Source organism: Haliotis cracherodii, unplaced genomic scaffold (genome assembly GCF_022045235.1).
Source record: "Haliotis cracherodii isolate W230 unplaced genomic scaffold, xgHalCrac1.p SCAF_20, whole genome shotgun sequence".
NCBI lineage: Eukaryota > Metazoa > Mollusca > Gastropoda > Lepetellida > Haliotidae > Haliotis > Haliotis cracherodii.
This window is the reverse complement of record NW_027266276.1, coordinates 5,231,472-5,256,469: the sequence shown is the minus strand read 5'-3', so window position 1 is coordinate 5,256,469 and position 24,998 is coordinate 5,231,472. Positions and strand designations below refer to the sequence as shown.

Here is a 24,998-nt window from a genome sequence, read left to right as displayed (position 1 = left end):
ATGTTACCTCTTTAGGTTCAAGTGCATGTGACCTTAAACAATGTTCACTTATATCTTCCCGAGGCAAGGGAGTTTGCATTTAAAAGTCCAGTTGCTACCCTTGCCCAACCAGGCTAGAATCCCTAGGCTCGATCGTAGCGCCACCAGTGGCTATCACGCATTATGTCCCTTCTAAGCCTCTCTTGTGGACCAATCAGATTCCACCTCTCGTATCACTTGCATTTGCTTCAAACAAAATGGCGACGCCCAGTCAGGACAATCTGATCTATAATCAGTATTTATATACTGATTATTTACATATCCCGAAGTGCACCAAATCACGCGAGCACATTGATTAAAAACATGAAAGGATTTGGAAAATATCTGATGACAACGAGTTGGCGGTGCACATGCTTTACAAATCCTGCAATCGGCCGAAATCTGCATGACAGTTTACGAACCGGATTTCGATTCCGTTGCTCGATTTTGATTGGACTATGCATAGACTCGTTAGTCCAGCCAAAAGTAACTCCATAATACCAGCCTAGTTCGGCAAGAGAGGAAACTGGACTTTTAAAGTCAGTTAACTCACTTGCCTCGGGAAGATGTGTTTTTACACACCAATCCCACATCATCTCGATTTACATTCAGTTAACAATTTTCTTACCTGATCATGCGAAGTTCAAAACACAACAAATGACAAAATGTCTGAAAAACTTTTTACAAGTTGTATTTTCTCCAAAAACAACAAGCAGTTTCACCCTAATCATGACATATTGACGGCACACCACGTCACTGTAAGCGTCTCCTTCACCGTCTACACAAACACGACACTGACGTCACTGAGCGCCGCGGGACTCCAGCAGATCCGCCACTGGCTGATGTCCCCAGTCTCTCGCCACGTCCGCCGCTGTCTCCCCCAAGTTGTTCTTGGCGTCGATGTCGACTACGTTCAGAGACAACACAAACTCCACCGTCTCCATGTCTCCTCCAAAACAGGCGAGGTGAAGGATGTTGTCACCGTACTTGTCCACCAGTGACACATCGGCTCTTTTACTCACCAGGAGCTCCACCACGTCTCCGTGTCCCTCCCATGCTGCCCTCATCACCGGTGTCAAGCTCCTCCATCCTCTACTGTTGATGTTCACCACGTTCAGTGACAGCACAAACTCCACTGTCTCAATGTATCCTCCACTACAGGCATGGTGAAAGATGTTGTCACCATCCTCGTCCACCAGTGACACATTGGCTCCTTTACTCACCAGGAGCTCCACCACGTCTCTGTTTCCCCTCAGTGCTGCCCACATCACTGATGTCATGCTCCTCCATCCTCTACTGTTGATGTCCACCACGTTTAGTGACAGCACAAACCCCACCGTCTCCATGTCTCCTCCACTACAGGCGAGGTGAAGGATGTTGTCACCACCCTCATCCACCAGTGATGCATTGGCTCCTCTACTCACCAGGAGCTCCACCACGTCTCTGTGTCCCTCGATTGCTGCCCTCATCACCGGTGTCAAGCTCCTCCATCCTCTACTGTTGATTTCGACGTTCAGTGACAGCACAAACTTCACCGTCTCCATGTCTCCTCCCCAACAAGTGAGGTGAAAGATGTTGTCACCGTTCCTGTCCACCAGTGACACATCAGCTCCTCTACTCACCAGGAGCTCCACCGCGTCTCTGTGTCCCTCGATTGCTGCCCTCATCACAGGTGTCCTTCTCAACCTTCCCCTACAGTTGACGTTGACGTTCAGTGACAGGAGCCGCTTCACCTCCTCCAGGTTCCCGTTCTCGCTGGCGTCACAGAGGTGGCGGCAGTCTGCTGGTGATGGAGTCGCTGGAACACAAAGTAAACTCTGTACAAATCCAGACATTTTCGTCATACATATACAATGTTCACACCTCAACGCGTGGATACGTGACACGATACGTCATCAAACACTGCCAAGATGGCTGACAATACAACGATTCTGGGGAAGGGCGACAATTGGTTCATGTAATCAAGGATTATGTAGTCAATGTTTCAAATCTTTCTGTTACATCCACACCGCCTCCGTGGTCTAGTGGTAGAGGGTCCACCCGGAGAGCGGAAGGTTCGGGGTTAGATCCCCGGCCGCGTCATACCAAAAGACGTTAAAAGATGGTACTTGTTGTTACCCTGTCTGGCGCTCGGCATTAAGGGGCTAAAACAAGGAATGGTCGGTTCGGAGTCAGTATACTGTGTCTGCGTGGGGTATTCATATTAAACTGCGGCATGGTATCTCAGTGAGCTAGCACTATAACTCGGCATCAGTCCCGAGTAGTACAAGCAGCCACACACACGTACATGCACGTCGCTATACAAGTGCAATAATCTTGGATGCGACGTCAAACCCAATTTTACCTCACCTGAACACCTTCTGTTACATCCAGTAGTTGTAACATTCATCTATGAACGGCTTCAGAGTGTTAACGTATGGTGAACTGAGATTTATAAGATGATACTGTCAGTATCGTTGCTGTTTGGAAATATGAGGATAATAATATATTACATTGCTTTATGTCAGCCTGTTTGTTTGTTGTTTGACGCCACACTCAGCAGTAGACCAGCAATAAGATGGCGGATACAGACAATCCAGTGGTTGACAACATGAGCACCAATCTACACACGTGAGATACGATGGCGTGCAAGTAGCAAGTTGGAGCCTACACGGGTCTATACCCCAGCTTGTCAATTGTTGGAGGGATTAAAGTGTGAGTTTTGTGCCTGCTGGATTCCCCCACCTACCCTTTGTAGCAGGCTTTTGTGTTGTCACTGGTGTCCCCTTGGTCCGACTCGGATCACCCGAGGCTGTAACACAGAACATGCTGTTCAATAAACAACATAATACAAACCGTATAAGCATTAGATTCTTTACATACAAGATATGGCCATTCGACATATTTTATGCATTTGAAATTTTCCCTGATAAATACAATTTCAAAACCATTTATCTTAGCAGAGGTACATATATAAGGTTGTCTAGCGACTAACAAATCACTCAAACGAGAATCATAAATATACAACACACGCTTTTTGGATTGAGCCTTGTGGTGGCACTGTCAATACAAATGTTGACTTGTTTCAAATTAATAGGATAATAAGAGATTACATTATTATTGTTGAGACTGATCATATGAAGGTTTGTGGAGTGAAATGTCTGGCATATATTTGTTACATGTTGACCACATCTCGTACAAAGTGGCATGCTTCACGCATGTATCCATGTATGTACCCATGAAGAGCGAATGCTTTAACCACTAGGATAACACCCCCCCCCCCCCCCCCCCCAATCATCCCCACCCTCATCCCTATTTATGCTGTTCAGAAAACTATATATTGAAGGTAAACATTATAAGTACTGGCCCCAGAGTGTTTTTTTTGACTTTCAACAAATATGTGTCAAATTTATTCACTGATGATCTTGACTTATAATATAATACATTTGCTGTAGGAATTTTTAATTTTCCGTAGCATGGTGACTGACAAATCTTGGAAATCACTTAAATTTATTAGATTCAGATTACTTTTAATCTAACCCCCGTGTCTATAGGACAAAACACTTCCTGAATGAGTCCAAGCTGCACACTGCCTCTGTGCTAACCGCTGAGATATATCTCTTCTCTTGGTTGAAATGTTGCAGGAACTGAATAAGGGGTTTATATGTTACCCTTACAAGGAAATGAGGACTAAACATGTTAGTTTATATTGCTGTACACAGAAAAAAAGACAAGATCTAAATTGAAATGAAAAACAGAATATGTGCATTTATTATATTGGAACATCCGATGAGGCCATGAACATTGGCTACCTACCCATAATTCCAAATTATGGAAAGATTAGTATTTTAGTTTGACTTTGTTAATTTTGACTGGAATTGCTATGACAATGAATTGGTGTCCGCAAGTTGGTGCGTAATTTCGTTGTTGCATAATATCTGCATATGAGTATTAATACTGTGAAAACCTACATAGTACATACAGGTCAAATACTGAACATTATTTTCTAATTTTCATTGCCTTTTATGTTATTCCTGTGTATTTATATAGGTAGATCTATTTGTTGTCAGTGAGAATCAATGTTCATCGTTATATATATTTTGATCAGGATATTACGGCAAACAGTGTAATTCAAACAGAGGAAAATATATTTCTCGTGCATTTCAACGTCTGTGGACAATGGACACTTTATACAATTTTTACATCGTCAAATCGACAACCGTCTTGATAGTTTCTCTATGTCCATATTACCTTTGCCAAATGATGATAACAGGCTACTAAATGTAGTGTGCTGCGACCTATCGTAAATTAGTTGTTGTTCTAAGTGACTTTGCTTGATGTTTTAGTCCCCAACTCCCCCATACAAACACTCTCTTAACTAGACTCTGAAACTGGTGCATTTTACATAGTTTTGAGGTCTCGGCCAATACAGTATTTCAAACGTCGATATACAACATGCTACAAAATAATATTTCAGGGATGACATTTTCATGATGATGCAATGAATGTAAAAGAGTAATAGAGGTTATCACGCGAGTGTGTTTGGGGATGGTAAATATCCTTCATTAGGAATAAACATTGTATTTAGCGAGCCTTGGCAAACACACAAGCGTGATAACCTCTTTATCATATAATATCATTCTTTAATTCTGTGTTTCAAAGTCGCTTTCCCTCTCTCACAAACATTACCGAAACATTGCGAGTTTTCCTGGAATGCTCGCATTAATATTTATTACGTCACAGGGTAAGTGATGTGTCAGTCGGACAGTGACAGTAGCCAATATAGTTCCAACTGAAATCTGTGTTTTATACAGTGGCGAAGCAACATATACGCAAAACAACAATTGTTTTTAATTGCCTTTCACGGCAATCCATCGGTCTGTCCGCTAGTCCATGAGACGTCACGGCCACGGTCAGACGTTGTTGACAGTCGGTCTGTCCTGTCATAACGTTAAGAAGTGTAGTCAGATGTACACACAGCGACAAAACGAAACAAGGTAACAATTCAAACATATTTCGGCCAAATCCAAGAATTTTAATTTGTGGAGAAGGTTTCAAGCCGCAGAGGTCTACAAGCACAGATATAGCTACTGATCCCGCTTGGCTAGGCCTCGTGCCCTCGCAAAATTATTTCGAAATTTATATCTCCAAAGTTGCCAAAACTTATAAAATGCCTTGGCTACATCACAGTTAGACACTGATTTTCAGTATATTAGACTTTTCTTTTGATAATGATAGCAATTATCCCTGTAGTTTATCCAGATTCCCGTTGGTTAATTCTGACTCGATCGCCGAATGACGAGGGCGACGCCATGTTTGTTTATAAACAGTGAAAATAGACCCTACTTGACCTTTGATATTTGCACCTCTATCCGCATATGACCCCAGCGGATATCGTTTTATCCGTTGGAAACATACCCATTATATGATAAAGAGGTCTACTTGACTAAGCGCGTGTGTTGCACAGTGTTAATGGAAATGCCGATTGTCCGTGTGGCATGCGCCAAATTGTTTTCGCATTTAACGTCAGTTCTAGCTTAATCATCAAATAATGAGAATCATGCACATTTGCCCTTATATATTCTACATTTCCTTGCCATCCTTCAAAAAAAATGTTGGTGCCCTGCACATAAATTTTCCGGATTAGAAGAACGAAGCAGAGTGTAAAAATAATGAGGCTGGTACATTTGGCCCTGGTCAATAGTTGGGATGTATTTCAGCAGATTTCTGCCATTCTATGATGCAGAACAACGTTTTAAAAAATATGAGCGAAAACACACAACCGACACTTGACTGAACAGATTTAGAATAATCTTATATAGTCTTGAGTCTCAGTTGTAAATAATTGTTATTAGTTCAGAGGATGAAACGTACAAGCATATATTTTGCAATATACCGATTAGAATAGAACAAGCTTTTCAATTGAAACAAGGTGTTGAATGTTTACATCCAGACGTTTGTTTATCACCAAGGACGGGCTAAACAAACCTCTGGGTACAAACATAGTGTGAAGCAGGGACCTGATTCCTTCAAAATGTATTCTGTTGTACAATCTTACTATAATAACATTGTTTGTTTCATTTAATTTCCTGAAAGATTCTGAAGTACAAACTGATAACTTAGCCACCGACGTAGGTTTCTTTGACAGACGAAGGGGCGAGCTATGACGTCACTGTAACGTGTCTGGCTAGGAGCATGACACACTTTGGCGCCCGACTGTTTGTGCCGATCACTCTGAGATATACTAGATATACAAGACTTACTACAGTCTTACCATATTTCGTTTCAGATTGCATGGAATTAACAGTCACAAAATTGTTAGATGCGGGCGTTGGTGCCCTACGAATTAACTACATCTTCAGGGTGGATCGATGGTCATGACATCAGTCACTGGATTATCTGGTCCAGACTCGATTATTTACAGACCACCGTCGTATAGCTGGAATATTGCTGAGTGCGGCGTTAAACAAAAAACCTTCACAAACACAAGAAATGAGCAATCCATTAAAAGTTTCATAACCACTTCATGTGCATGTTGCTGTTGCTCAGCGTACGGCATTAAACAATATGCAGCAGTCAAACAAACCGGCCGCTGTTGCTCTTCCTCCACCACGTTCGTCTCACGTCGACGTCGTATCACGCCCCAGGCCGTCGATCCTCGTCGGTTACGGTAACAATATAGCGCAACCCCCTCGGTAAACACTATTTCATGGCTTAAGTTGCTGCAACTTGTACAACAGAAAACACCTCAAATCACAATAACCAGCGATACCGAATTTCGGCTATGTTTACATGTTAGCTCGGCCCCACGATGCATTTGTGGAATGTTCAAAGTCACGTGATTAAATTGAAGCAAATTAATATAAATAAATAATTTTCAAAATCCTTCTGCCTGTTTTTTTTTTTATATCCACACACTTAACGGATAAGGAAATAGTAATAAATTCATCATTTTAGTGGTGTTGTATTATATTTTAAACGTAAATATGTCTCCAGGGTTAAGGGGTACACGGGCATTCAAGTGGACCAGCCCGTCACTTATCGTGTTCGAAGATTTTCAATTTTCATTTTTTAACAATAAAAAGAAAAAGTAATAAAGTTTGCTCTAGCCGCATGTGTAATGTAATAAGTATAATTTTGCCCTGAACTGTTATAACTTCAAAGCAACGAGAGCGTCGTCGTGCTTTAAGTATAATCGTTCAGGGCCCACTAGACTAACATTTAGTCTCTGAAATCTTATATTACACAATATCCTTCTTGACTCTAAAAATAAAAAAATTCCCTATGCTGATTTCAGAGTGTGGAATAGAGCTAGCTTGAGCTGGCTAGACTTGCTTTTGTATGCATTTCTAGATTATTATTTTTTCATAAAATAAATATATTCCACGGTCATGGTGCAGGACTAAGGGCCCACTTGCACAAAGCGATCTTAGCGCTAAGACTATTGTAAGCTTATGCTAAAGTATGGGAGTTACGATCATCTTAGCGCTAAGATCGCTTTGTGCCAAGTGGGCCCAGGACAACATCATACCTTATTGCACTACACATGGGGCTAGAACAAACTTTATTTCTTAACTATTACTCAACAGTGTGAGTACATGACGTTTCAAGATAATCTAACAGCAGGCAAGGTAACAACAAGTACCATCTTTTAACGTCTTTGAGCATTCTGAGATGTAAGTTTCATCACCTATTTTTTCCAGATGGACGTGTGAGATATCAAAAGGAAACTTCCTCAACAGCGCCATTGGCTTTTACCATACTAGTAAAAACGCATATTGTATTCCGCCATCCCTGTCGTTCACATACAACTGGTGGCCATATTGCTACGTATTCGTCCAGACATTTGGCAATTATACGTAGCTTCAGTGACGTGTGTGAAATGTTGCGTCGTCGTTCATTATCAAACCTACGTATCCTTGCCAAATCCAGTCGCGTGGCGTGCGTGAAGGTCTCGTGGTCGTCTCGTGGACGTCTCGTGACTCGTTTTGTCGTCAGCTATCGTTCGGAAATCTTTTTTCGGCACAATGGAGAAATCTGATGACTTAGTGAATCGTTTAAAAAATGTAATTCTAAAACAGAATCAGAATGGCCAAAATCCGGCCACTGCATGGAAAACCTGTAATGTACAAAACAACACAAATGGAAAGGCGTTACCTGCACAATCACCACGTCTACTTTTCCCTATGATCAGTTAAAGAGAGAGAGTGAGTGAGTTGGGTTTGACGCCGCTTTTAACAGTATTCCAGTTATATCGCGGCGTGTCAGCTTAATGTGGGAGGAAAGCCCGAAGTGAGTCAGGTCTCAGACGTTTACCACTTCGGTGAAACCCACGAGCACGGGTACGGTGCTGACAAACCTAGAAACATAATCGGGGCGAACCGGGATTCGAACCCACAATCATAGGTTTCTGGCGTGCCCAAGGGACGCAACTCTGCACAGCGAATCGCGGCGCCTTAGACGACTGGGCCACCCGTGCCCCCTTGAAACACAGAATTAAAGAATGATATTGTATGATAAAGAGGATTCGAACCCGCAATCATAGGTTCCTGGCGTGCCCAAGGGACGCAACTTTGCCTTAGACGACTGAAGCTAAACCACTGAGCAGCTTGTTGCCAAAGAGGAATGTAGGAACACTTCCCGCTGCTATTAGAAACACAGGGCTGGTGTATCATGTCTATAATTCATCAGCCCCAGCCTTTGTTGTTTATATTTCACACCTTTTGAGGTACAATCAAGCACACTCATTCCGCCAAGATTTCAAAAACTGTAATCTGACACTTGCTCAGAAGATGTTTGATCAAGGTTACAACATTCAAGGCCACAGTAAAGCTTTCAAAAAGCTTTATGGTAAACATGCGGAGAACATTTCTGAATTTGACGCGTCAGTGACAAAAATGATGTCCGATACATTTCGCTTATTTAACTCCCCTTTTCGCAAACACCAGGGCCCACTTGCACAAAGCGATCTTAGCGCTAAGATGATCGTACAATGTTACTCCCATACTTACAATAGTTGTAGCGCTAAGATCGCTTTGTGCATGTAGGCCATAGTGTCATTACATGTTCATGATAAAGTGAGTGAGTGAGTTTGGTTTTACGCCGCTTTTAGCAATATTCCAGCAATATCACGGCGGGGGACACCAGAAATGGGCTTCACTCATTGTACCCATGTCGGGAATCGAACCTGGATCTTCGGCGTGACGAGCGAACGCTTTAACCACTATGCTACCCGACCGCCTGCTCATGATAAAGACAGTTTTCAATGTTCCCAACAGATTATAGCATTCCAACCTTTTTGATTTTGTTCCGTCAAGTCCTGGATGTGTTTCCCACGCAGCGCATCACGTTCCTCAAGTTCTTGTATCTGTAATGATGAATTTTAAGTTGTCTGGCGGATCAATTTATGAACACAGTCATAAACTAATAACATAAATACAAAGAAAATATTATGACGAAATCAGCAAAATTGGGAGTGAGTGAGTGAGTGAGGTTTTACGCCGCTATAGCAATATTCCGGCAATATCACGGCGGGGGACACCAGAAATGGGCTTCACACATTGTACCCATGTCGGTAATCGAACCTGGGTCTTCGGTGTGACGAGTGAACGCTTTAACCACTAGGCTACCCGACCGCCCACGCAAAACTGTAACAAACGGTCAAGTATGCCATTGGCGTGGTCACCATGGCATCAGAAACTTAGTCACTTCGTTTGTAAAATTCAAATTTTGTAAAGATTAAAAAAACAAAGCCACCTGAGTATTCACAGGTTGAGTACTAGTATATACAGGAGTATTTACCTGACAGGTTGAGTATATACAGTAGTATTTACCTGACAGGTTGAGTACTAGTATATACAGGAGTATTTACCTGACAGGTTGAGTATATACAGTAGTATTTACCTGACAGGTTGAGTATATACAGGAGTATTTACCTGACAGGTTGAGTATATACAGTAGTATTTGCCTGACAGGTTGAGTATATACAGGAGTATTTACCTGACAGGTTGAGTACTAGTATATACAGGAGTATTTACCTTACAGGTTAAGTATATACAGTAGTATTTACCTGACAGGTTGAGTACTAGACTAGTATATACAGGAGTATTTACCTGACAGGTTGAGTATATACAGTAGTATTTACCTGACAGGTTGAGTATATACAGGAGTATTTACCTGACAGGTTGAGTACTAGTACATACAGGTGTATTTACCTGACAGGTTGTGTATATACAGGAGTATTTACCTGACAGTTTGATTATATACAGAATTATTTACCTGACAGATTGAGTGTATACAGGGGTATTTACGTGACAGGTTGAGTATATACAGGAGTATTTACCTGACAGGTTGAGTACTAGTATATACAAGAGTATTTACCTGACATGTTAAGTATTTGCAGGAGTATTTACCTGACAGATTGAGCATATATAGCAGTATTTACCTGACATGTTGAGTATATACAAGAGTATTTACCTAACAGTTTGAGTACTAGTATATACAAGAGTATTTACCTGACAGTTTGAGTACTAGTATGTACAGGATTATTTACCTGACAGTTTGAATATATACAAGAGTATTTACCTGACAGGTTGAGTACATACAGGAGTATTTACCTGACAGGTTGAGTATAACCCGGAGTATGTACGTTACAGGTTGAGTATTTTCAAGAGTATTTCCCTGACAGGTTGAGTATATACAGGAGAAATTACCTGACAGGTTGAGTATTTTCAAGAGTATTTACCTGACAGTTTGAATATATACAAGAGTATTTACCTGACAGGTTGAATATATACAAGAGTATTTACCTGACAGTTTGAATATATACAAGAGTATTTACCTGACAGGTTGAGTACATACAGGAGTATTTACCTGACAGGTTGAGTATTTTCAAGAGTATTTCCCTGACAGGTTGAGTATATACAGGAGTAATTACCTGACAGAGGTTCAGTATATAGTGTTGTTACATAAAATACCTATTGCTGATGGTGATGCAAGGTCTCTAAGTAGTTGTGTAATATGACAATGTTGTAATTGGATTACATTGTTTATGTCAGGATTCAGTAACATACCATAGTTCAGAACATAGGGCACCTTATGGTATGTTCCTTGCTTATTAAATAGACTGGTTCTGATTAAAAATACCAGGCTGAATGGTCTGATATAGTGACTTATACACTTTTGAATGTGTAAATTGTGTGAATGTCTGTACTTACCCTTTGATGTATTCCAAGCAAGTCCCTATGAATGTCTTTGGTCAGCTCGACTCGTAATTTGCCAAGACTCTTTTTGAACATGTCTCGTTCCCTTTTAACTTTTCTGAACTGTCGTTTAACTGAGCGAAGTTGTGTCTTTGTGTTATGCACCCTTGCTTTCAGACTGTTAACTACATCGAGAACACATCCACGGATAATATTCCCAATGTAATCTCCTTTCAGACTGTCAGTAATCGCTTGCTTCACTAGAGGCTTTATCAAGGCAGGGATGAACGTGTTAGTCAGTTCTTCTTTCAGTGATAATTCCAGCAGGTCATAGTTGTTACTTATTTCATTCCTCAAATCAACAACTGTGCCTTTCCATGCCTGGATCGTTCTGTCAAGCAGGTATAATTTTCTAGAGAAGGCTGCGAAACTTGTATCAGCATGTACGTCTCTGACACCACACAACAACACAAGACTGATGAATACAACTCTTGTTAGTTCCATCGTGCAGGGATTGTGTCGAGTTCCCCGCAGTTACGAGAAGACTGAGTGCGTTGGTGCAGGATTAACATCGAACTTGGCCCGACTCACGTGTTTGACAAAAAGCCAACTCAGGAATGCTCTGACAGAAAATTCCTGTCTGTACATGTGGCACCACAGCAGCAACTAAAGCGGGCAACTTCATCAGAGTATCGTGTTTCATGCCAAGTATGTTGCCACAATAGTCCCGTGTTGAGAGTATTATTACTTTTGAAGGAACTTGAAAAATATTAGATTTCTTGTTTACATTAATTAATCTAGATCCAAACCCTTAACATTAATATAGTGCGTAAATTACTTATATTTGTCTCACACTTCGGAACTACCTTTTTACCCATCCCGACACCAAGGTTCAATGTCCAATGTACAACATATACCTTTGATCATGGCTCACAATCATACTGTTTCTAAATGAACACATTTGGATACAAGTTCGTCTGATGAGGCTAATACACATGTTGATTCCTTGTGATCGAAGCTACAGATCATGAACCAATCAAATTGAACCCCTTCGGTATATCCAAATCTGTTCATGGCCATTGTGGGGAGGTTAAAATGTGACACGTTTGCACAATGGAGCTCTTCCTGTGGAATGTGTGAGGACCCTGAACTATTGCCGGGAGAGGACAGTTCCCTATCAGAAATGTCGAAGAGGAAATTGTGGGTTAACTTGAAAATCAAGGAGTTCAATAGTCAAACGTTTTACCAGAAAGGATGATAAATCAAACACTATTCCTACGAATACATATTTATTTTTGCCCGTTCACCTCTTCCCGATTCAAGTAAAGCTAGTTATGTCATCATCGGAGTGGAGCTCCGATGCTATACATTTAGTAAAATATTGGACATGGTTCTAAAGCCTGCAACGCCCCATGGTCTGTCATCGTTGTGGGGACAACCATGAAAGTTCAGATTGTCCCCAAGATATGAAATGTTCAAACTGTGATGGGCAACACATGGCCTCTTCCAACATCTGCTGTGTTTATCAAATAGAAATAAAAATTCTTAAACAAAAGTGCGAAAGAAACATCAGCTTTGCCGTCGCCAGGCATCTTATTTCTACTCTCAGTTACTGATGCTGCAGCCAAATCTGCTAAAACCTCTTCATCTGTCCTGTGTCAGACTGATTTGACATGGGTTAAGTCTGGTCAACCTGTCGTAACGTCATAACAGTCAGAAAAAGCTGACAAGCAATCTGAATCAATATCTTCTACCTCTCAGGCTGATACTAAGACAAATCAGCAATTTCCGGACAAAAGCTATCAAAAAAGAAAGAAAGAAAAGGGTTAAACAGAAATCAAATGTCCAACAAAAGTCAAACGCCCAATACTCTCTCTTCGGAGATTTCTCCATAACCACTTTGGTGCGTTAATCATGGAGGAGACTCCATCGTCAAACAGAAGCCGAGGAAGTTCTTGTTCCTCACGTTCACGCTATACACAGTTAGTGACACTACACACAGTTAGTGACACTACACACAGTTAGTGACACTACACACAGTTAGTGACACTACACACAGTTAGTGACACTACACACATTCAGTGACACTACACACAGTTAGTGACACTACACACAGTTAGTGACACTACATACACTCAGTGACACTACACACAGTTAGTGACACTACACACAGTTAGTGACACTACACACAGTTAGTGACACTACACACACTCAGTGACACTACACACAGTTAGTGACACTACACACAGTTAGTGACACTACATACACTCAGTGACACTACACACAGTTAGTGACACTACACACAGTTAGTGACACTACACACAGTTTGTGACACTACACACACTCAGTGACACTACACACAGTTAGTGACACTACACACATTTATTGACACTACACACAGTTAGTGACACTACACACAGTTATTGACACTACACACAGTTGTTGACACTACACACAGTGATTGACACTACACACAGTTAGTGACACTGGACACAGTTAGTGAGACTACACACAGTTAGTGACACTACACACACTCAGTGACACTACACGAAGTCATTGACACTACTCACAGTTAGTGACACTGCACACAGTTTGTGACACTACACACAGTTATTGACACTACACACAGTTTGTGACACTACACACAGTGATTGACACTACACACAGTTAGTGACACTGGACACAGTTAGTGACACTACACACAGTTAGTGACACTACACACACTCAGTGACACTACACGAAGTCATTGACACTACTCACAGTTAGTGACACTGCACACAGTTAGTGACACTACAATCAGTAAGTGACACTACACACAGTTAGTGACACTGCACACAGTTAGTGACACTAGACAAAGTTAGTGACACTACACGAAGTCATTGACACTACACTCAGTTAGTGACACTACACACAGTTTCAGACACTACACACACTCAGTGACACTACACACAGTTATTGACACTACACACAGTTGTTGACACTACACACAGTTATTGACACTAGATACAGTGATTAACACTACACACAGTTAGTGACACTGGACACAGTGACACTACACACAGTTAGTGACACTACACACAGTTGTTGACACTACACACAGTTATTGACACTAGACACAGTGATTGACACTACACACAGTTAGTGACACTGCACACAGTTATTGACACTACACACAGTTTGTGACACTACACACACTCAGTGACACTACACACATTTATTGACACTACACACAGTTAGTGACACTACACACAGTTATTGACACTACACACAGTTGTTGACACTACACACAGTGATTGACACTACACACAGTTAGTGACACTACACACAGTTTGTGACACTACACACAGTTAGTGACACTACACACAGTTATTGACACTAGACACAGTGATTGACACTACACTCAGTTAGTGACACTGGACACAGTTAGTGACACTACACACATTTATTGACACTACACACAGTTAGTGACATTACACACAGTTATTGACACTACACACAGTTGTTGACACTACACACAGTGATTGACACTACACACAGTTAGTGACACTGGACACAGTTAGTGACACTACACACAGTGATTGACACTACACACAGTTAGTGACACTGGACACAGTTAGTGACACTACACACAGTTAGTGACACTACACACAGTTAGTGACACTACACACAGTTAGTGACACTACACACAGTGACACTACACAGTTAGTGACACTGCACACAGTTAGTGACATTACAATCAGTAAGTGACACTACACACAGTTAGTGACACTACACACAGTTTCAGACACTACACACAGTTAGTGACACTACACACAGTTGTTGACACTACACACAGTTATTGACACTAGACACAGTGATTGACACTACACACAGTTAATGACACTGGACACAGTGACACTACACACAGTTAGTGACACTACACACAGTTTGTGACACTACACACAGTTAGTGACACTACACACAGTTGTTGCCACTACACACAGTTATTGCCACTAGACACAGTTAGTGACACTACACACAGTTTGTGACACTGGACACAGTTAGTGACACTACACACAGTTAGTGACACTACACACAGTTTGTGACACTACACACAGTTAGTGACACTACACACAGTTATTGACACTACACACAGTTGTTGACACTACACACAGTTATTGACACTAGACACAGTGATTGACACTACACACAGTTAGTGACACTACACACAGTTAGTGACACTACACACACTCAGTGACACTACATGAAGTCATTGACACTACTCACAGTTAGTGACACTGCACACAGTTAGTGACACTACAATCAGTAAGTGACACTACACACAGTTAGTGACACTAGACACAGTTAGTGACACTACACGAAGTCATTGACACTACACACAGTTAGTGACACTACACACAGTTAGTGACACTACACACAATTATTGATACTACATACACTCAGTGACACTACACACAGTCATTGACACTACACACAGTTATTGACACTACAATCAGTAAGTGGCACTACACACAGTGACACTAGATACAGTTATTGACACTACACACAGTTATTGACACTACACTCAGTTAGTGACTCTACACACAGTAATTGACACTACACACAGTTAGTGACACTACACACAGTTAGTGACACTAGACACAGTTATTGACACTACACACAGTTAGTGACACTAGACACAGTTATTGACACTACACACTGTTAGTGACACTGAACACAGTTATTGACACTTCACAAAGTTAGTGACACTAGACACAGTTAGTGACACTACACGCAGTTAGTGACAATACACACAGTTATTGATGCCACACACAATGTTAGGGACACTGCGCATAGTCAGTATCACTAGTAGTGGTGGTGGTGGTGGTGGTGGTGGTGGTGGTAGTGGTGGTGGCGGTAGCGGTGGTGGTTGTGGTGTCGCGTTTGTGGTCGTCGTAGTAATCGTAAGTGAACAATGACATCACAGATTATTTTGAATTCATTGAAACAAAAATATACCGACCACGATTCGATCAGATATCGTTCAAACCAATAATTCCTCAGATCGATCAGTATCGATTATCTGCCGAAACAGATTCGACTGGGTGTAAAAGGCAAGATAATTGAGAAAATAATATTAAGAGTGTAATTGAGAAGCAGTGGTGATAAAGGGTAAAGGAAAAACACGGCCTGCTCTACCAGAAGCACCACCACAGATTGCATAAAACAAAAATTATGTTTTGCCTGAAACAATGTCGTTCTCTCATTTAGTAGTATATATAATTACATATCTAATTTTGTTAAAAAAAAATCCAAAAAAATAAATCTTATTTTGTTTAATAAATCAAACCAGTGACAGTAGTCTGACTGACTATAACTTGGTTTCATGAGTTAATGTATACTAACTTACTTTCCCGTCTTTATCGGTTTGAATACTAGTTGATTTTTACCAATGTTTATGATAATGTCATTTCTCAAGGGGCACGGGATTTACTGTGCAGAGTTGCGTCCCTTGGGCACGCCAGAAACCTAGGATTGTAGGTTCGAATCCTGGTTCGCCCCGATTATGTTTCGTGGGTTTCACCGAAGTGGTAAACGTCTAAGACCTGCATCACTTCGGGCTTTCCTCCCACATTAAGCTGACACGTCGCGATATAACTGGTATACTGTTAAAAGCGGCGTTAAACCCAACTCACTCACCCTTATAATCTGGCGGTAACTGACCATTTCATTTGTAAAAGCCGCCTTCTCCCGAACACTTGTTCCGGTTCGTTACAGACTGTCTGTAGCAGTGCTTCTCGCCTCTTGCCTTGATTGACAGGTCCTATGAACTTTTGATCACTCTCACCGTTGATTGGCTACTGATTTGTGGGCGTGTGATGTTTTGTGCATAAATTTAAAAAATCAACTGATTCAAATGGTGTACTTGATGCATGCTGTATTGTATTCTACTTCAAAGTGAGAATTGACGAAGAGGGGGTTAAGACGTGCATGTATTTCTCGATATTTTCCTTTGTATCGTTCACAGTTCATCTTCCCGAGACAAGAGAGTTAGCTGACTAGAAAAGTCCAGTTTCCACCATCCTTGCCGAACTAGGCTGGTATTATGGAGTTACATTTTGGCTGGACTAACGAGTCGATGCATAGTCCAATCAAAATCGCGCACCGAAATCGAAATCCGGTTCGTAAACTGTAGTGCAGATTTAGGTCGATGGCAGAAATTGCAAAGTATGTGCACCGTCAACTCGTTGTCAACAGATATTTTCCAAATCTTTTCATGTTTTTAATCAAGGTGCTCACGTGATTTGGCGCACTTCGCGATGTAAGACCCGTTTTATCACAATATAGATCTTGATTATCGATCAGATAGTCTTGACTGGGCGCTGCCATTTTGTTTGAAGCAAATGCAAGTAAGACGACATGTGGAATTTGATTGGTCCATAGGAGAGGCTCAGAAGGGACATAACTGGTAATAGCCACTGGTGGCGCAACGATCGAGCCCAATAATTCCAACCTAGTGCGGCGAGGGTGGAAACTGAACTTTTAAAGTCAGTTAACTCTCTTGCCTCGGGAGGATGTCACAGTATTGCTGCTGTCGTTAATTTAAAACATTGCTGTTAACCAGAATTGAAGCCGGTATTTTTTTAATGCGATGGTGTAAAGATACCGCGCTGATCAGAAATATTTGTTTTTAAATTTCAGCAGCAATAATTTGCAACACAACTCCATGGAAAAATATGTATATTTTGCCTTTGTTAAGCTATGCCGACCGCATGGTGACTGTGTTGCACTTGCGTATGCATATGTCATGAAGCCAGCAATGCCCCAGCCTGTGAATTACCGAGAACGTATATGCCAAAGAAAACAGCCAGCGAATTGCCGTGACGTCATTGTCATTGTACATGTGGCGCCACAATAGCTGGGCGAACCTCGGCTCAGTCTGAGGTCACAGGGTGCAGCGAAGAGTGTGTTGTCTGTTTCGGGATTACATTCAAGCTTACGACATACAATAAACAGAATAAAAATATGATGAATTGCGATCTTTATATACCAACCACACATCATCTACATGTGTAGTTACACTCAGTTAACAATTTTCTTCCTTATTCTTGCGAAGTTCCAAACACAACAAATTATTAAACAAGATTTATTTATCTTCAAAAATAACATTATTTTATCCTAAAACTGAGCGAGGACGTCACAATCCCCCTCCACCGTCTATGCAAACGCGACACTGACGTCACATAGCGCCACTGGACACCAGCTCACTCACATATTGATTGCCCTTGTCTCTCGCCACGTCGGCCAGCATCTGCCCTTTCTTGTTCCTGGCGTCGATGTCCACCACGTTCAGATACAGGAGAAAGGTCACCGTCTCCACGTCTCCTCCACGACAGGCTAAGTGAAGGATGGTGTCACCACAATCGTCCACCAGTGACACGTCAGCTCCTTGACTCAAAAGGAGCTCCACCACGTCTCTGTGTCTGGGGTATGCTGCCGCCATCAGCGGTGTCCTGTTCTTCATTCCTCTACTCTTGTTGAAGTCCACTGCGTTCAGAGACAGGATATACTTCACCGCCTCCATGTCTCCCCCCATAACAGGCCCAGTGAAGGATGGTGTCACAGTCACCGGCCACCAGTGACACATCAGCTCCCTTACTAATAAGGAATTCCAAAATTTCTCTGTATCCCTCCTCTGCTTCCTCCATCAGCGGTGTCGTGCCTCCCACTCTACAGTTGACGTCCACATCCTCTGTTTTTGACAGGATCCATCTCACCTCATCCAGGCCCCCTTGTTCGCAGGCGTCAGTGAGGTCCTCACAGTCTACTGATGATGGAGTCGCTGTAACATAAAGTAAACTCTGTACACATCCCGAGATCTTCGTCATACATCTACATTGTTCACACCTCAAAGAGTTGACACATCAATGAACACTTCCAACGTGGCTGACTGCAATATCACGATTAGATATGTACCGGTGAATTAATTTTAGAAGCTGGAAACAGTAGTTTGACACGCCATGGGGCACATTAGAATTTTGTTTGTTCATGTAGTAGTGAATATTAAAAGAGTCCTATAAAGCCTTAAGAAGGATAGGCACTTGGGCCGCTTTATACCAAGCTCCTCACAGCGACAGTCCGTTCGCGGAGCTCTCTATGCTATAGCTGCCATTCGTCACCACTCGCCCATTTCCGTAACCTGCAAGAAGAAGTCTATTCGGCTTGTCCTGGAATAACACGAGTTGGTCACGAATGTATCGCTGCCACCAGTCAAAACTCCCCACTGTGATAGGTGACCCCAACCATGCTTGGAGTTGAACTCGCAACCGAATGACCGTTTTGTTTACAAACAAGTGTCGACTGTCGTGACGCCGAATACACTTACCGCTGCGAAATTACTTTCTTTGTTTGTCAATTTGAATTTCGTTTTAAATTAAAGTATCATCTTTACTTCATACTGTAAGGGAGAAGTTGGCTGATTTTCCGTTAGTCTGCAATGTCGAACCAATCTGATTATTAAACCAACAAAGTAAATTCATCTGGAAAACATAGTCAGTCGTAAACCTTTTCAAAATGAACTATGACGGCATTCCCAAAGACATAAACAAAAGTATTAACGTTACTACACATGGGGTTAGAGGACAACTTTCACGATTATTGTAATGGCCGCGCCCACACTGGTGGCAGCGATGTTACTGAGAGTGTAACGAAGGTGTCACGCGCTGGGAAGGAGCTTGGCTTTATACCACGCAAGGGACATAATCCTGTAAAAAAAACAATATTCGGGATCATGTTTCGAACTCAGTTTTGACAAGTATATCATTGATAAGCATACAAACTTTCAATCATGTAACTTCAGTGTTTCTGAGAAAACTTATCCCCATGTCACGCATTATACACTAAGGTGAAAAACCACGGAGCAAGGGCCATAACTCTGTAAATGAATCTACGCCACCAATTTTCAATCTCTTTTGATATCATGACCAGTAACATTAGTGTGTAAATTTCATTTCTCTGACTTAAATAGTGTTTGAGAAAATTTGTTCCCTTTAAGAAGCAGACGGGCGATCGGGCGAACTTCGTTCCTATACGTGGTCGGGGATACAAATATCTCTTCAATGAATCAACGCAATGACGGGAGTCTGATTAACTCTTTGATTTGAGGAGTTCTATTTGCATAGTAATCAAGCTGTAAGTGTAATCTTCAAAAGACGAATGTGTCTGCCACATATGTGTGAAACTAGCCTTCTTAAGTGGAGTATGCAAATAAAACCCATCAACTAACATGTGTTGAAACATACATGTGTCATTCCTTAAAACTAAAGACGATAATCACTCTGTTGTTATCTTGCATAGGCAGATAACCTCAGGGTATTTGTTTGACAGCTATTTCCTACTTCTGTTGAATCAAGGGGCGGTCGGGTAGCCTAGTGGTTAAAGCGTTCGCTCGTCACGCCGAAGACCCGGGTTCGATTCTCGACATGGTTACAATATGTGAAGCCCATTTCTGGTGTTCCCCGCTGGAATATTGCTGGAATATTGCTAAAAGCGGCGTGGAATCATACTCACTCACTCACCTTTCATTGTATTTCAGAAGACATTTTAAGAAATATTTCTTTCAGTCACACTCTAAACATAAAAAGAATTTCTGAACTCCTTCCATCATATTCAAAAGACAATTCTGCAAAAGAAAATTCGTGAATTGTTTTCATTCCATAGACCTAAGTTAGATGGACTACATGACGTTTAACCTGCTATGCCTTAATAACAAGACCCACAGGACATAAACGCCGGCCAGCGTAACAAACATTGAATGCCAGTCTCGCCAGTACATGACCAACATGAGCATCTCTCGAGTCTGGAAAGAGCTTTGTAGGAAGTTTTCAGTTTCAAAGCTGCGTGCAACTGTAATGATCAGATTCATTTTATAAGGCAGAGCATCTTTTCTGTATCTTTTTCTCATTGTATATGTCCTGAATTCGAAAATAAACCTGAGAACATTTCGAAGTATAGCCAGTTTTGTTTATCAAGAGTTGCGTTGCCTATTGTCCGCGCCATGACTACCTCAGTGTCAACAATGTGGCATTCCTTTACTCGCATGTGATGAAACAGAATACAAGTGGCAGTTAGTACAAACACACTTACTTATAGTGACCTGTGAATTATTTATTTAGGTATGGTATGCAAACTATGTTAAATCCGTGTTGCAATCTGGGCCCGACCCCAACTTAGCTGTTATTGTAACACATGTTATATTTGGGATACCACTTTCTTAGTAAAGTACAGATTCTCGTACTTTTGGGAGTTAAGTCCCGTCCGGCATTCGAACCACCACTTGCCAGAGTAAGGCACCTAATCGCCAGCACACAAAGTCAGCGACCTAACCCACTCAGACACCGAGGCTTCCACAAAATGAGTGAGTGAGTGAGTATGGTTTTATGCCGCTTTTAGCAATATTCCAGCAATATCACGGCGGGGGACACCAGAAATGGGCTTCACATATTGTACCCATGTCGGGAATCGAACCCGGGCCTTCAGCGTGACGAGCGAACGCTTTAACCACTAGGCTACCCGACCGCCCCACATCACAATGTACGCGCCCGTACACCGAGTGACACATGATCCTACAGCTTCGGTCCATGGCCCACTTGCACAAAGGGATCTTAGCACTAAGATGACCGTAACTCCCATACTTGAACATAGGCTAACAATAGTCGTAGCGCTAAGATGATCGTTACTCCCATACTTTAACATAGGCTTACAATAGTCGTAGCACTAAGATGATCGTTACTCCCATACTTTAACATGGGCTTACAATAGTCTTAGCACTAAGATGATCGTAACTCCCATACTTTAACATAGGCTTACAATAGTCGTAGCACTAAGATCGCTTTGTGCAAGTGGACCCAGGAGCGTAACAGCTTGACGACAAGTAGGCGTTATTTGAAAATTCTGATGTCAAACTTCTTTTTCGGAGCAATATAGACGCTTGAAAATCGTCGAGAAAGGCCACATTGGGGGAAAAAGACGTTTTCGTATTTGCAGAGTCACCTCTGGATGATATTGCGTAGTAACAATTATTTTTATTTTTATTTTTATTGCACTACCGTCCAAGGGTACGTAGAAACAAACAAATCACAAAATGCAAATTTAGTTCATAAATGATTTGATTTTAAATGTAGTCATAAAGTCAAAAGGGTTAATGGAAGCAAACACGGTATTATCTAAAATAGCGTGTTTGATAAATATTCAGTGGTTTGATCCTCTGATGAGACTGAATTGATACAAACATGATGACACTAAACACAAGACACGTCTCTGCATGAGACACATACCTTGCACTATCTTTGGACATCGGGAAGTCAGAGTGCCGACATTGGATGCAGAGGTTGTAGTCAGACCCTTCAGACAGCAAAAAAAAAAGAACCTTGTCAGACAAAGTGTTCAGCTATGCTTTCTATCACTATAAAGTGCTGTGGTCGCGATATACATTTCAAACTTGTTTATGTAAGATCTCCAGTAACATTGACCTTTATTATACGACACCTGCAACGTAATGCCGAAGTAAACATCGGTCAATTTTTCATGTTTTACTTGTCAACATCATATTTAACAACTTTAAAACGAAGGGAATAAAATACAAGCTAACAAAATATCTTCCATAATCATAAGAAGAGGCCATTATACTGTCCCGACTATATCATGAGCAGTAATCGGCCTGTTACCATCAAAACAATAGAATAGAATTCCTTGTTACTCATTCTACCATGAATTTGAAAATTACTCGATTCTGATTGGTCATTCAGAGATTATTAAATCACAATAAACCCCCTCTGATAGAAACAGCTGGTTTGACCGCCACGCGGTAGCTAATATTCGTTGAATAGTACATTTCAGTCATTGTTGGTAGGCATATTTAAATAATTACGTCTATTATAACAGGTTACAAACTGCAAAGTTGCGGCTACTACAATATTCAAAGGATGTATGACAATACATTTTTTGCAGAAAACACGATAGAAATCTTTTAAAGACAATGTATTTTAGGTTTTGCGGACAACAGAGTGCTTGGATTTTGGAGCTTCTCTTTATATACGACTGTGACCTCATATCCTTTGCGTCACAATGAGCGATATGACGTCATAATGATGACGCGCTGAGTAGAACGAATGTCTTGCAATGCTTGTTTAGTTTTCCTTTGGAATGCCCACCTCATGTTAGCTTACTAAGTTGCCGTGCGTATATGCTTTCATTGCCAGTCATATGGTCGCGTGAAGTAATCCGGAGTAAACAAACTGCTTGAGCATATACAGCGCCATTTTTGTTTTCAGGCAGTTGTCGGTGATTCCGTAATTCAGATCGTCAACCCACTCAAAATACTGGACTCAACCCATGCCGCTTCACTCAATGTATTTGCTGACACCAGAAAGTTCGCGTTTTATTTAATCATGGGATAATGGAGATAAACATACTGTGTTTTCAATGTAGAGCTGTTTCAGTATATTTATCTCCTAATTATTGCTAACATTGAAAGCATTACTGCAAAAGCAAGGTGTCAGTCAAAGTGCGGGTAAGTGACAGTGAATAATGCTTTCATATTGCCTAACGATGGGCCTTTATCAATCATGTCATATGATGTCATAGTTCATTTGCCTTTATCATCCAAACCGTCTTCCACAGGAGACATCACATGGCGGAGACCAAGTACAGGTAACCAACAATGAAATTGCATCACAGTGCTTTGTAGACCATTATGACGTTATCTGTAACCAAAATGTCACGATCAAATCACTAAACTCCCTGTCACTGCAGCCGGTTACCTGTACCTTTCACACTCAACACACTGGCTGTTAATGTTAACAAAATGACAAAATTAGAAGGATGATTTTGATGATAAATATAATCTCGTCCTCGTGTTTTGCATATCACATATATCAATACACGGTCAGATGTTAAAACATGTATCGACTGGTGTTGATATATTTCAAATCAAAAGACACTCGGCTTAAATTCTCTGTATAACGTAAGCAAACATGGCTTTGCGTGCATTGTCAACCATTGAAACAAATCCAAACATTCGGACAAGTCTCCTTCAAATATTGGCGAAATAAGAGATCATGGCCGAATCGGTGGTTGATTTCTCTGGGTTGCTTGAGGAATATTGTTTTGCTAAGTACAAATTGTACACACATCTACACACCCTCTTGCCATAAACATAACTTACATGGGGATGATCCTGAGAAAGGACGCTGGATCCGCCTGTTTTCTTCATCTTCTTTGATTTATGACAGGATGCAAATATGAAGTAGTCTTGGCAGTACAGTTGGCACAACTTGATGTCAATATTCATTAAAACGACAGATCTGACCTGCATTTTCTCTGTCATTTGCAGTCCACATTTCTTGGTGCTGCATATGGAAAGTCCAAACATGAAGTAAACAGTTGCTGTTAAAGCTAGCTGCAGACTATCACTTGAACACAGCGTCATCTTGAACTGGGGAGTGCAACTCCCCACTGGGTCAACGAACTGGATGGACGTCTATCAGAGACTACAACACCAATATATCACCACCAGGCAGACTGCAACACAACGGTTAAGAGATCACAACTAGGTAGACCGCAACACAACGGTTAAGAGATCACAACTAGGTAGACTGCAACCCGACGGTTAAGAGATCACAACTAGGTAGACTGCAACACAACGGTTAAGAGATCACAACCAGATAGACTGCAACACAACGGTTAAGAGATCACAACTAGGTAGACTGCAACACAACTGTTAAGAGATCACAATCAGGTAGACTGCAACACAAAGGTTAA

The 24,998-nt window shown here is 41.4% G+C and overlaps 1 protein-coding gene and 1 pseudogene across 1 annotated transcript; both read right to left on the bottom strand.

Moving 5' to 3' along the window:
- Nucleotides 1-818: 818 nt before the first annotated feature.
- LOC139470142 (ankyrin repeat domain-containing protein 65-like) lies at nt 819-11,702 on the bottom strand. Its single transcript, XM_071252441.1, has 4 exons — nt 11,214-11,702; nt 9,292-9,364; nt 2,747-2,809; nt 819-1,816 (listed from the first exon to the last, which is right to left on the bottom strand). Exons 1-4 carry the CDS (start codon nt 11,700-11,702, stop codon nt 819-821), a joined length of 1,623 nt encoding a protein of 540 aa, XP_071108542.1.
- Nucleotides 11,703-18,417: 6,715 nt separating this feature from the next.
- Nucleotides 18,418-24,666, bottom strand: LOC139470137 (homeobox protein Wariai-like; annotated as a pseudogene).
- Between the last annotated feature and the right edge of the window lie 332 nt (nt 24,667-24,998).